This window comes from Mustela lutreola, chromosome 3, assembly GCF_030435805.1.
Source record: "Mustela lutreola isolate mMusLut2 chromosome 3, mMusLut2.pri, whole genome shotgun sequence".
Classification (NCBI taxonomy): Eukaryota; Metazoa; Chordata; class Mammalia; order Carnivora; family Mustelidae; genus Mustela; species Mustela lutreola.
This window is the reverse complement of record NC_081292.1, coordinates 143311784-143325343: the sequence shown is the minus strand read 5'-3', so window position 1 is coordinate 143325343 and position 13560 is coordinate 143311784. Positions and strand designations below refer to the sequence as shown.

At 37.4% G+C, this 13560-nt stretch overlaps 1 protein-coding gene across 1 annotated transcript in view; it reads left to right on the top strand.

Annotated features, from left to right (window-relative positions):
- METAP1D (methionyl aminopeptidase type 1D, mitochondrial) overlaps positions 1–13560 on the top strand; it is an 86439-nt gene that overhangs the window by 67084 nt on the left and 5795 nt on the right. The window contains 5 exon segments of the mRNA XM_059167038.1: positions 328–485; positions 2518–2667; positions 4605–4753; positions 5329–5371; positions 8804–8967. Coding sequence (XP_059023021.1) covers positions 328–485; positions 2518–2667; positions 4605–4753; positions 5329–5371; positions 8804–8967 — 664 coding nt within the window.

Here is a 13560-nt window from a genome sequence, read left to right as displayed (position 1 = left end):
CTGGACATTGCTGGGGAAGGTTCCACAGCAAAAATTGTTCTTTCTGCAAACCTGGTACTTAGCAGATGCCTCTATATGTTTGTTTCCTGTTAGAGTGGAGTTTTCCATTGTCAAACATGTATGTAAACATAGTATTAGCTAATAAATACGCTGTGCTATTATTGTACTAGAACTCAGAATATAACCGCTTTCCTTTCTATTTGGGGCTTTTCCTTTTTGAGCCAGTAAAGGATTAGGATAATGATTTAACAGACAACAATGGAACATCTTAAAATGTAGCCCTATGGTAGGTTTTTTAACTTAAAATATGCCTATTTCTGCTCATAGGTTGTCATAGAATTTTCTCTTCACCACTCAATCCTATCTCCTTACACAAGGAGTCAAGCAGTCAACAAAGAAGAAATTTCTTTTTCCGGAGACAAAGAGAGATTTCCCAGAGTATAGTTTTGCCGGCTGCCGTTTCTTCAGCTCACCCAGTCCCTGAGGTACCGTGTTGCCTATTATCTGCTGCTTTTTCCAGCCAGGATGAAGCATAGCCGCAGAAATGAACCAATGTCTTTTTGCACCTTTGATTTCTGAGCCATTTGAATCATGATTTTTAAACTTGGTTTACGATCTGAAATTGTGATTTGAGAAGCGGTAACATCTGCAGTTCTATAACATTATTATTTTTTTTTTTAAATAAAGCTCTGAGCTTACAGCTGCTTAGCTTACTTAGAATTAGTTTCTACCGTGAAAATTTTCTATATTAAATTTCTAACACGAAGGTAAAAGTACATGTCTCTAGTTTCTTAATCTTTTTATAGAAAAAAATGGACTGTAAAACTGGGATCATTCAAGAGCGATTACTTGAAACTAGTACACTAGAATTATTTTCCTAACGCCTGCTCATACTTTCCATAGTATTAATGCTGCTGTTTTTGAATCCTCCTTTAGAGTAATTAAATAAAAACCTCTTGCCTCAGAGCATTCTTGATTTTTTTCTCAGAGAGTACAATTCTGTGGAAAGACAATCTACCCATGTTTCGAAATGCAAAATGAAGGAGGTGGAGGGGGGGTCATGCAGGAAGAATGAGAACACCTGAAAGAAGTCTAGATTGTCACAAATTCACCTGCTTCCCCCTCTGATGCATATTTTAAACAGTAAACCCATGTTAAGTATATTATACTCCCTGAAGGTGAGTGGCCCCTTTTGTGTGTGTGTGGAAAGGGGCCAATGAGACAGGCTACCAGAACCCAGAGGATGTTCCTGGTGTTTCTGTGCTGGGAAAGAAAGGGAAGCCTCCAGAGAGAAGAATGTATTGTTTTAGAATGCCAGTGACAAGCCCGGAGCCCTTCTGCCTGTCGTCGTAACCTGGCCACCTAGTCGCAGGGCCGAGTGGAGACAGGAGCGCAGTCTGTGGGGGAGACTGTGTGAGCTTCTGTGGGCACTGGTGGCAAAGCTGGAGGAATGGATGCTTGCCCAGAGCTCAGCCAAACACTGGCGTGCCCTGTGTCACAAAGGCCCACCTGAACATGAGGATAAGGGAAGGTCTTAGAAGTGAAGGAGTGACGCGCTTCACAGAGAGCAGACCCCTAAACTCAGCTCTTCCAGAGTCACTGTGAGGCCAGCTGAAGAGTCTCCTCTCCCTCTGCCTCCTGTTCCCAAGTGCTATGCACGCTTACTCGGTAGGGTTCCACAGTGCTTGTGTGGCAGTGTCCGTAAACAGATTGTAAAGAGCTGAGCACAATCTTGGGACTGAAAGAAGCTCTGTGTGTAAAGTAGTTATTTATTTTCTAAATACTGCCCATAGGTTTAAGGAAGCAGTGGAGAATGTTCTACAAAGGTGATCAGAGTTGAACATTTTGAGTTTGGAGGGTTTCTTTCTTTTTGGCAAATCATGGGAATGTTCTAGGTTTTTTGTTTTTTGTTTTTTGTTTTTTTAATGTACTTAAAAAAAAGAAAAAGAAAAGAAAGCTGTTGGGTTTTGTTCTCTCGTCCCTTCTTAGTTTGAGTACAGTTGCCGAGTACAAGAAAAGTGTATTCGTAATAGGCTTCGGGGGCCTTGAGAGTCAGCCTTTTACATATATTCATTCGGAGAGGGTGTTGTGAGCTATCCTTTGCATAAATTTTATCTTTGTGTTAAGAAGATGAAAGTACTCTTAATTAGCCATTTGGCAATTTGGAAGCTTGGTGCTCTTTTTCCATCAACGACAAGAATGCTTCTTACAGGGTTGGGAGGAGGAAGAAAAGAAAAGTACTGTTTGTTTTGACCAGAAGTCTACTTCAGACCAGTTTGACTCAAAGCACAGTAAGGTTAACAGACCATCCAGAGGCAGCACTAACAGGCAATGTTAAGTTCAAAAGGGCAGGGGAAGGAACTGGGGGCAGCCTGGAGGGTCTGTAGTGCTGGCTTCGGAGGTCGGTGCTCCGGCAGGAAGGGCAGAGCTCCATGAAGCAGGAGGCTGTGTCCGAAAAAATGATCCCATTGTCGTGTGCTGGGTTCTGATCTTCATTTTCAATCCTTTTTCCTCAAGCACATAAAGAAGCCAGACTATGTGACGACAGGCATTGTACCCGACTGGGGAGACAGCATAGAAGTTAAGAATGAAGATCAGATTCAAGGGCTTCGTCAGGCTTGTCAGCTGGCGCGACATGTCCTCCTCCTGGCTGGGAAGAGTTTAAAGGTGGCGTCTCCGCAAACCTCAGAAGGACGTACAGAAGTCGCAACCCAACCCCCCTCTTTCCCCTCTCTCCCTTTCGCTCTTCTTGCGTACACATCTCATCTGTTAAAAAAAAATCAAGTCAAGCCTTGGGATAGGGGAAGGAGATTTTATTATTTTGTGTGTTTATTCTAGAGGTAATTTAAAATCCAAATTCAATTTTAAGTAGCAGGATTCTGGAGATACTTTGGGCCCAATCGGCCTATCCCACTTGATCAATGGCCGACAGTTTTGACTTCTGCCCCTTTTTCCTGCCTGTAGTTTCTGCTTTGACTCCCCCACATTATTTCTGTGTGCCTGAACAGTTGTTCTGCCTCATCCTTTGTCTCCTTTTCTCTTGCATTAGTTCTGCAAAGCAAGATTAGAGCATATATACAAAGCTATGGGTAATAGAGGGGCGCCTGGGTGGCTCAGTGGGTTGGGCCACTGCCTTCGGCTCAGGTCATGATCTCAGGGTCCTGGGATCGAGTCCCGCATCGGGCTCTCTGCTCAGCAGGGAGCCTGCTTCTCTCTCTCTCTCTGCCTGCCTCTCCATCTACTTGTGATTTCTCTCTGTCAAATAAATAAATAAAATCTTTAAAAAAAAAAAAAAAAAAAAAAATTCATGTCTTTAAAAAAAAAATTTAAAAAAAAAAAAAAAAAAAACAAAGCTATGGGTAATAGAGAAATGTAATTACAGACAACTGTCTTCCTATAAGATTTAGTTCTCCAGAATAATCTGAAACACTCTGCTTTTTAGGGGTCATTAAAAAGAAAAAGAAGGGACGCCTGGGTGGCTCAGTTGGTTAAGCAGCTGCCTTCAGCTCAGGTCATGATCCCGGCGTCCTGGGATCGAGTCCCACATCAGGCTCCTTGCTCAGCAGGGAGCCTGCTTCTCCCTCTGCCTCTGCCTCTGCCTGCCATTCTGTCTGCCTGTGCTCGCTCTCTCCCCCTCTCTCTCTCTGATAAATAAGTAAAATCTTTAAAAAAAAAAAAAGAAAAGAAAAGAAAAAGAAAAGTATGGGTCTGTAGTTTCCAGAAGGTGGGCAGAATTTAGGAAGTGCGTCTCAATGGTGAAATCACTTAGGGTGTCACCTGTGTAATAAACTGGTTATAGGAACATAATTAAGCATAATGTGAATATCAAATGATGCATAGAAAGATATTGAAGAAATAGGTAATTTTTAATGAAAGATTTTGTTTTAGAATTTCATTTATGACTTATGAGTTTATGGAGGTATCTTCATATACTAAAAAAACTCAGTTTTAGGTTTTGTGTTTTTTTTTAGTTTGAGAGCAATTGGATGCCTATTAATAAGAGAAATATTTTTTTAAAAACCCAATGCATTTACTTAAGCATGAAAGAAAGCAAGATTTGTGAAAACCAAATTTCTATTATATGTATCAGACCGAGTTTTTTAAAAATAATGATCCATAATCTTCTCATCATTGCTGCAAAGCCCATGTAAGCTTTCACTGAGATAAAGAGGTGTGGGTTGACTTACTTTTTCAAGCTTTGTCATCTAAACTGAAGCTACTTTTGAGAATTTATATGCTTCAGCTAGCCTGAGGCCCTAGCCCTTGAGGAAGAGGAAGGAAGTGCCTAAGAACCTCTCTGTGAAGTGTTCAGGCTCAGAAGTAGTCATGTCATTTAATGACACAACAGATAATTTATAGGATCTTAGGGCTTACAATTTCCATTTCCTAACAGCCCATAACAACATCGTATACCCAAACGATTATCAAAAAGGCACAATTGAAAGATATCATGCTAACCCCCATTAATTAAAATGTTGTATCACGAGTTTATCACAGTAAGTCTGTACAGTCTCATCTGGAAGTGCTGTAGCTAGAGACATGGTCAGCAAGTGCAGGAAATGTCTTCAACTGTGGCTGCACAACTTCTTTATTTAATATTTTAGGTCGACATGACAACTGAGGAGATAGATGCTCTTGTCCATCAGGAAATCATCAGTCACGATGCTTATCCCTCACCTCTAGGCTATGGAGGTTTTCCAAAATCCGTTTGTACCTCTGTAAACAACGTGCTCTGTCATGGTATTCCTGACAGGTATTTATTGCTTAATAACATATTGTTCCTTTGGAAACTAAACCATGAGACCAAAGATCTATAACACATGGTGAAAGACACTAGCTTAATTGAAACCCACCTGCAAACTTGTGAAGCTGATTATGGTAAAACAAAAATTTCGAAGTATTTTGCTTCTAAGTGGACATAATTTAATGTTTGTTAAAGCAGTGTGTAGTCCAAAAAGGTCATTGCTCCTTAAATATTGGTTGTACGTTCCTAGATTTTAATAATATAAATGGTAAAAATCTAAATGTAGGCAAATAGAGGTCATCAATTATTGTTTCAGCTCTTTGCAGAATTAAGGTAACCAATAAGTATGTTTTTTAAAGAATTTTTAAAAGATTTTTAAACAATGGCAATATGTTCATATTCTGTATTTCTTGTAAGATGGGACAAGACTAATATAACTTAAAGATTAGATATAGTTTTTTTCCATTTATTCCTCTTCCACCCCAAATTACCATTGCAATTCACTGGGCTCGTGATAGTATTTATTTGTACATTCCTCTTATTGAGATCTGTCTATCACCATTTTTATTGTGTTTACGTTTCAGTCGACCTCTTCAGGATGGAGATATTATCAACATTGATGTCACGGTGAGTAAATAATATAAAAAATAGTCTTTGATCAACTTCGGAATTGCTGGTAGCACCAGGAAGAATTGTGGATTGAAAATGCGAGCCGCACCAAGGGAAGTGCTGTTTACTTCTAGACCCAGACGCAAGCAGCTGGTTTCCTTTTTTGTCTTTAACTCCGTGTTTATTCCAAGTAAACCCAGGCCTGACTTGAATTTAGGGCTGGAATCAGATGCACTGAGATCAATGTTGGCCTAAGTGAAATGTCAACCCAATCCTGCTATGTGTCATGTTTTTGAGAAGGTGTAATTGTTATTGATCCACTGTGTAGTTAAAGCAGAGCACCACGGCACTGGGCAGCTGCTGAAGCTAGATATGTATGAGATGAGCTAACGCGAAGAAAGCCAGCATTTTTCCTTCACTCTGCCAAGATTGATCTTCCTCTTCCTGCTGATTTTGAGTGGGGCCTGTCATTATCTTACTCTGTCATTAGGGGCTACATTGGCCTGTGTGTGTCAGTCTATTTGGACAGCAACTCTTTTGCTAGCAGTGTTCCCTAGATTTATTAAAATCCCTGAAGGTAACGTCGTGCTCCATTTGTGGCATCGAGGGTATAGAGAGCCTTGAACTCGGAGCATACGAGCAGAGTGGTTTTCTCTCTGAACCCAACTTTTTACCAAATGGTTAACAGCCTTTCTTTTAAATAACAACCCAAAGTGATTTAACGTGGGAACTTCAAACTGTACAAGTGCCAACCTTTTCTAATTCTCTCAGCCGTTCACTAGTCTCAGACTTGGATTATTTGCACTTTGGCAGTTCATTTTACTAAAAAAGTTCGCAGGGGTCCCTTTGGATTATGCGGATTGGAAATTAATTCTGTGCATTTGGTGATTAATAGACAAGTTTTAAGTAAATAAATAAAATTTAATCATCTGATGAGAACCAGTTGAGAGAGACAACATTCAAGGAGTATAGCTTCTATGAATGAGGAAATATTTTCCATGATAGTTATTTTGTATCCAGACCATGAACTTAGGTAGGTGTGGGAATGAGGTGGAAATTGTCATCCAGTTGAGTTCAGCCAAATTTTTAGTTGTTTGAATTAACTCCCCCTCTTTTTTCATAGCAGATTGGATGGTGACATAGCCAATGATGCCTTTATTGCTGCTACTCTTTCATATATCATTTTGTCCTCAGAATACTTGAGAATTTACTGCACAGATATTCTGTTGGTTTATCTTTCCTACTCAGAATCATGTAGGAGGAGATATTTTATGAAGTATGCCTGAAATAAGTATTTTTCCGATATACTTTTCTTTTGAATTGTAACTGATTTAGGGGTTTTACATTTATTGTCTCACCTAATCACCCCCTAATAAAATATTGCTGCTTTGAATGAAATCAGCACACTTTCCTTCTGCTCCCAATGCATCCAGAGAGAATATTCCATGCCTTTTCTGTTTCCTGAAGACTTTTAATGAATTTTTAACATTCAGATATATCACAGTTGCAAAACTCATAAAAGCAAGGTGAAACACTTCAAGTGTCTCAAAATATAAAGGAGTCAAGAAGACCTATTGGTCGCTATCTTCCTAAGTTATATTTCTTTTTATTAACCCCTTGCCACAAATTATATTTCTTGTGAGATATGTTATTAAGTGAAAGACTCCATTATGAGATCCTTTACTTTCATCAGAAAGTTCTCATTGTGCATTTTATAATTGCTTACATCTAGTATATATCACAAGGAAACAGACTTCTTTCCCCCTTGAAAGCTGAATTAAAAACAAAACAAAACAAAAACTATGAGATGCCTAGAGTAGTTGCTCAATAAATATTTCTTTAATAAATGAAGTACAAAACAAGAATACTTTGTGAGCATAAACCCTAATTATAGATAACTGCCATAGACGTTCAGAAGTGTTATTATTCTCGTACATATTGAATCTTTCACGTAGTCATTTGGAAAACTAGCAAAAAGTAATATAAGAAGTCAAAGATTTTTAAAAATATCTTTTACTTAAATAACAGTTACACAAACACTGAATTACACATTTTTAAAATAATTACTCTTATATTAGCAACAGTAACATAATTGTTTATAAAATCAAACTTGTACTTTCTTGGACTGCAAATGGGAAAAAATATATAAAACACTACTGTATTGCAAGGTAATTAAGGTCATTTGACACAGTAGAGAAAACATTTGATTAGAAGCCAGTACTACATCTGGATCTACCTCTGTATTTTTGCCAGTAACCTTAGATGAGTTACCTGTTTAAGCCTCAGGTTCCTGACTTATAAAGCGAAGAATAAAGACTTTTCCTGCTTCCCTTACAGAGTGTAGTAGAGTATTTTTGTGTGTGTGCAGAATAGTATACAGATTTAAGACATTAACTCGGTATTAAAATAGCTCAGATAAATATCTTTTTTATAAGTTTGTACATTCTACTTCATGAGAAAGAGAAATGTGAAAAATAATTACCTAGGTCAAATTAATGCAAAATAGCAAATTCTGTGCTCTATCTGAGGATCAGTATTCAACCAGTTTCTTCTACCTTGTGTATTTTTCTTTTATTTTTTAAAATTTTTTATAAACATATAATATATTTTTATCCCCAGGGGTACAGGTCTGTGAATCACCAGGTTTATACACTTCACAGCACTCACCATAGTACCTTGTGTATTTCTTATAGTGTTTGTTAATTATTGATTTTTATAATGACTCTGATGTCTTCCAAGATCCTATAGGGCCTGCTGACAACTGATAAAATTGTATTTTCTGTAATTTTATTCTTAAGCCTATTTTGTTATATTTTAATCCTTTAAGACCCCATGTATAGTGTCTTCTGTTAACATTCTGCTATCTGGAACAATTGACTAAAGTTTCACTTCCAGGCAGGATCTTTCCCTAACATATTTCATTTCCATATTGAGCCACTTCACTTCTTGAAACAAAATTCTCCTACTGTCTAAGACTGACATGTCTATTTTATTTCTTCTTGTTGTCTATCACTTCCAAATGTAGAATTGGTAAATAAAAGATCGAGTGTCTTTAGGACACTGAAGAAACTTTTCACTATGTTAAATACTTCTAGGTTCCCTAGAGCTATAGTAGTAATTGTGGGTCAATGTCTTTGGTCACTAATTTATGCATGTATAGTTTTGTCTTCTCGAAATAAAACATTATACTAGCATTGCTAATCATAATGCTGAAATAGCCATTCCAGTTATATATTTATTTCTGAATTTTGTAATATCATCATATAGCTTCATCTTTTTTAATTTCTGTAAGGCTTTAGCATTTTTTTTTTTTTTTTTTGGTAGGGAAATGAGTAATTCTGGAAGGGTGAAACATATGAATCTACTAAATACATAAATGAACACAATATATACTTTTGGAAAGTACATTTTTAAATAAGGATGTATTTTTAAATGTTTGCCTGTGTTTAGGTCTATTACAATGGCTACCACGGAGACACCTCTGAAACGTTTTTGGTGGGCAATGTGGATGAATGTGGTAAAAAGTTAGTGGAGGTTGCCAGGAGGTGTAGAGATGAAGCAATTGCAGCTTGCAGAGCGGGGGCTCCCTTCTCTGTAATTGGAAACACAATCAGGTAAGCCTTACACTGACAAGTAAAGGGAGGGTTGGCAAATGGTACAAAGGTTATTGGTGGCTTGGTATAAAGTTGATGACATGTTTTATGATTCAGAACCATCATTTCAGTCTGATATCAGTATGTGAACTGCCAAGCTGCAATGTTGTTCCCTGGGCTTAAAAAAAAGAGAGAGAGAGAGATTTTAAAACAGTGAATTATACTGGGGTCAGCAGGAAATTTACAGGAGCAGCAAGCAATATTTATATGACTGCTTTAGTTTAAGCTCGACATTTTGGTCTGTAGTGTTCCTTTACTCAAAATCACACCAAACATGGAAGAAAGTAACTAAGAAGGGGATAAGCATCCCAACTCTTGGATAATGAAACAGGAGAAAAGCTAAATTTTATAAAGGAATGAAGTGAAACATATTCCTGTAATACAAACATTAAAAAAAAAAAAAAAACATTAGCTCAAGCAAGACTTACCTTTCAAATTAGTGGATTAGCAAACAGGCTGAAAGGGCAAGCTTATGTCCTTTTCCTGTCTGGTTCATTTTTTTCCTGTAAACTATAATTTATCTTCCAAACAGCATTCTGTGCTTGCTTTTTGAGTGTATGTGTATTTTCTGAATTCAAGACTTTTCCCCATAATCTGTTACCTACTTTTAGATCTTTTTTTTTAAACCCCTATAACTGTTTTGAAGTAGACATTCAGAATATGTGTTTTCATTCAAAAGTAATACATTTTGTTAAAGATGATCACATCAGTACCTTTTAAAGTACTGTTCTCATTAATATGAACCATTGAATACTTCCCATTTGTCTAAAGGATGGAAGGCTTAGTCACCTTGAAAAGATGCTGCCTTTTTCTTCGTAAGCCCTCAAACACTTTAAGAAAAAAGGCAGTAAAATATCAGTTAAATGTATTTATGGCTTTAAAAATATTGTAACAATGTCTGAATCAAACTTTAGTAAAATCTCTTTGGCTTATATCTGGGAAGCTTTTATTGAAGACTTTGAACAAAATTGTGTTTTTGACAGTTTTAAATTATAGGCTAACTAGCCTGGGAAAAAAGGATAGTGTCTCTCTGTTCTTTCATAGGAAATGTTGAATCAGACCCCTACTGGGAAAAGAAATTTAATGCATATCTCACTATCTTACTGTCCATGAATATAATAGAAATGAATTCAAAATGCAGTTTTATTTTTGCAAATGGGATGAGTCGATAGATGTATCTCATATTTTTGAACACCTAGGGTTCAACAAATTTGCTGGTGGTGCTCTTGCATTTTAACAAAATTTATTCTTCAGTAGAAGGGGGCAGAGAACACTAGATTCTTATTCAAGCATTCTATCGAGCTCTGCATTCATGGCTGTGTCTAAAGGGCATGTCAGCCTTTGATTCTCTCTGAGAGGTAATTATCCTTTTCCTGTCACGGAACAACAAATGATAGCTAACTACAGAGGCACATTTGCAGTAGTCACATTCATCAACTGCAGAAAAAAAATTCAATTTAATTGTGCAACACAGCTGCACACGGGCTTTTGAGCATTTCTGTTGTTCTCCCTGTCTCGCTATTCCTCCCTCCAGATCTATTTTTTAAACTTTTTTTTTTTTCTGGTTATTTTTTCCCCTTTTTGTCTCTTCTTCCATTTTTACTCTCTGTACTTTCTTGTTAAAGTAATTTTCCTTTGTGGCTCTCATTCTTTTTTCCCCATTGAAGGCTATGAATGTAGAAAATTATCACAATTACTCATATAATTGAGCCTCTTTGTAGCAAGTGCAACTCCAGTAGCCTTTCTCCATCATGAAAATGGTTTCATTATAGGGTTTTTCATATTCTCTGACACCATCTACACAGAGGAACAGGCGTGCAGATGAGATGTGCTAGGAACAGGCTAGATCAGTAAGGTCACAGTAGGAATAATTAGCTCTGCTATGGAAAGAGCATCTAGGCCTTTTACTGCTACATAAATGTACTGTCCGTGGCTTTTAGTCACAAAAAAACTTACTAACAAATGGAGCTCCCGCCTACTACTTTGAAAAAAAGATTTGTATCAACACTACAATTTTCCATCATTAAGACTAATAACACAGAGCCTAGTATACATCAAGGGGAATAAAAAGAAAAATCTCACATTCAAGTGGCGGCTGGGTGCTGACCTTTGTTCCCTTTTTTTGTGTACGACTTAACTCTTTACAAAAAAGAGCCACACGCCACACCAACATGCAGGTGAACTCCAGCTAGTACTAGCAAAGCACAGCATTCAGTCGGAAAATCTGATAAATCTCCATGCAGGATAATGCATTTCATTACATATTCACTACATTAATTCTAGCTACATAAAAAAAAAAAAAAAAGAAGAAGAAGAAGAGTAGAATTGAAAGTGACATTGGGTTTTAGCTATCTGGATGCAAAGGTCAGTTTTCGCAGAGTATGAATTTGCATGGACAAGCTCCTTTGAAAACCAGATCAGTCCCAACAGCTACACTTACAGAACTATGTGAAAAATAACAGACAATGAACTTTTTACTTTCACCCTGATACATTTCATTATTTGGATGGTTTCTGTCTGCCACCAGGGACTAGCCCATGTTAAGGCGGTGTTTCTGGACATCTATTATTTTGCCTTTTCTTATTCAGGCAAAAATCTCAAGGGAGTAAATAAACAGTCTCCACCTTTAAGCCAAAAGTACTTGGAATCATTACAGACTGAAGGTTTACAAACATCTTTCAACTCAGTCTCATTTATTTTAAGATATTCACCATCTTTTGCATAGCCTCCCTCTACTGATGCACCATGAAAAGAACATTCAAGCTTCTTTTATTAGCAGTATGCTACCAAGAACCTAGTGATCTTTATAGGACATTTCGAAATTCTCAGAAGCCTGTGAAGGTAGGAGGCTATCTCTGAAGAAGTATTGGCTATAATAGTTTAATGAAAAGAGTTCTCTGTGTGCCCTTTTGCTTCATGAGGAATGGCTAGTGATCTTTAGATTACAGTGTTATTATGCTCACTGTACCTCCATTTGCTTTAAATTATTTCTAAAGCTGTATATTCAAATTATCTCTAGATGATATGATCTGTACATATGAGAATATTGTGAATGTGTAGATTCATGCATCCCAAATATGTGACAGTTCCATCAAAAATAATTTAAACTTATAGTTGTAAATGTCATGATGAAAGTATCAATAAATGGTTTTTAATGTTTAATTCATAAGTATATGTTTTGATATTAATTTAGAAGACTATAAAGCAGATTTTTAAAAATAATCTCTTTCTATTAGATTATGCACATTTAAACAATAAGTGGCTCAGGCAAAATAAGTCATTTTAATGTCATCTGTGATGGATTTTTCTTGACAGCTACTGTAAATTACAATTACACTGCTTCTCTCTGCACATGAAAGTAAGCACTGCAATAAATTATCTTTTATTTCAATCCATCATGTCTGCTTTTCGGAAACAGAAAACCTCAAATAAAAGTTCAGCACTATTGTAAGAAAAACACAGTAATTTGTGATCCGGCTTGAAACAAAAAAATGTACCCCTCTTTCCAAAAACGGTTGTTGGCTTTCAAAAATATTACTAATTGCACTTAAACATTCCTTGTCGTTAGAGGGAATCCTTGGGCTCGTGCATTCCTTCATTCAAAGACTACTGTTTAAAATAAAAGCCTGGAAGGACTGAACTTGGAAAACCAGGGGCCATTTAATTAGAGCTGTGACCATTTGGAAATTAGTACTGTTTTTAGGATTCGTGTAAAAATGGTGAGAAAATGATTTCCGTGTGCATTTTTTCTTTCTTGAGAAGAGTATGCACTTAAACACAGTACTCCTCTGCCCTCTTGGGGAATGTGTTCTTCGTCACAAAATGTACTTGAAATGTATTAAGAATTTTAATTTGTCTACACAATACTTCAATTGAGGAAAACTCTCTCATGAAAGGGAATTAAATGGACGAAAGCGGCCCCAAGAAATTCCTGAAGCGAGGAACCGTAACTGAAACACGAACTATAATAGGATGATTTCAAAGTAAGTTCAGGAAGTACATCTGCATACCTTCTTCCTTCCCTACCCTATTCTCCCTCCCCAAATAGTCCCTATGAAGGACTTCAAATCGTAAATGCGCTCAGGCTCATGGGTAAGTGTTGTACTGTCTGAGAGATTTTTAGTTAAAGAAAAATCAGTACAGAACAGCTAATACCAGGAGAATTCTTTTTGGTAGGTTTCAGCAGAAAGAAGACAGATCTCCTTCTTGTCCAGGGCAAGAAGACCTCGGGCTCAGGAGGGGTCACAGCGGGGGAGGCCTGGTGCAGGGGAGCAGCCGCGGCATTTCTTGGGCAGCCCGGCCTGCCCAGCTCTTTCCACTTCCCTCAACACACCAGTGAAGCACACGTGCTTCACCTTCCCGTGCCGCAGTCAGGGTGACCACCACTGGCTTTCAGGTCAGAGTGGAATTTACGACTACAGGTCCCTCGGATGGTCTTTTATGAATCTAGATTTAAGCCCTAGAATCAGGGCAAATCATCTCATGCTCCCCGTATATTCCAAAGTAGGTGAAGAAGCATGATTTTATTTTTAAAGATTTTATTTATTTATTTGA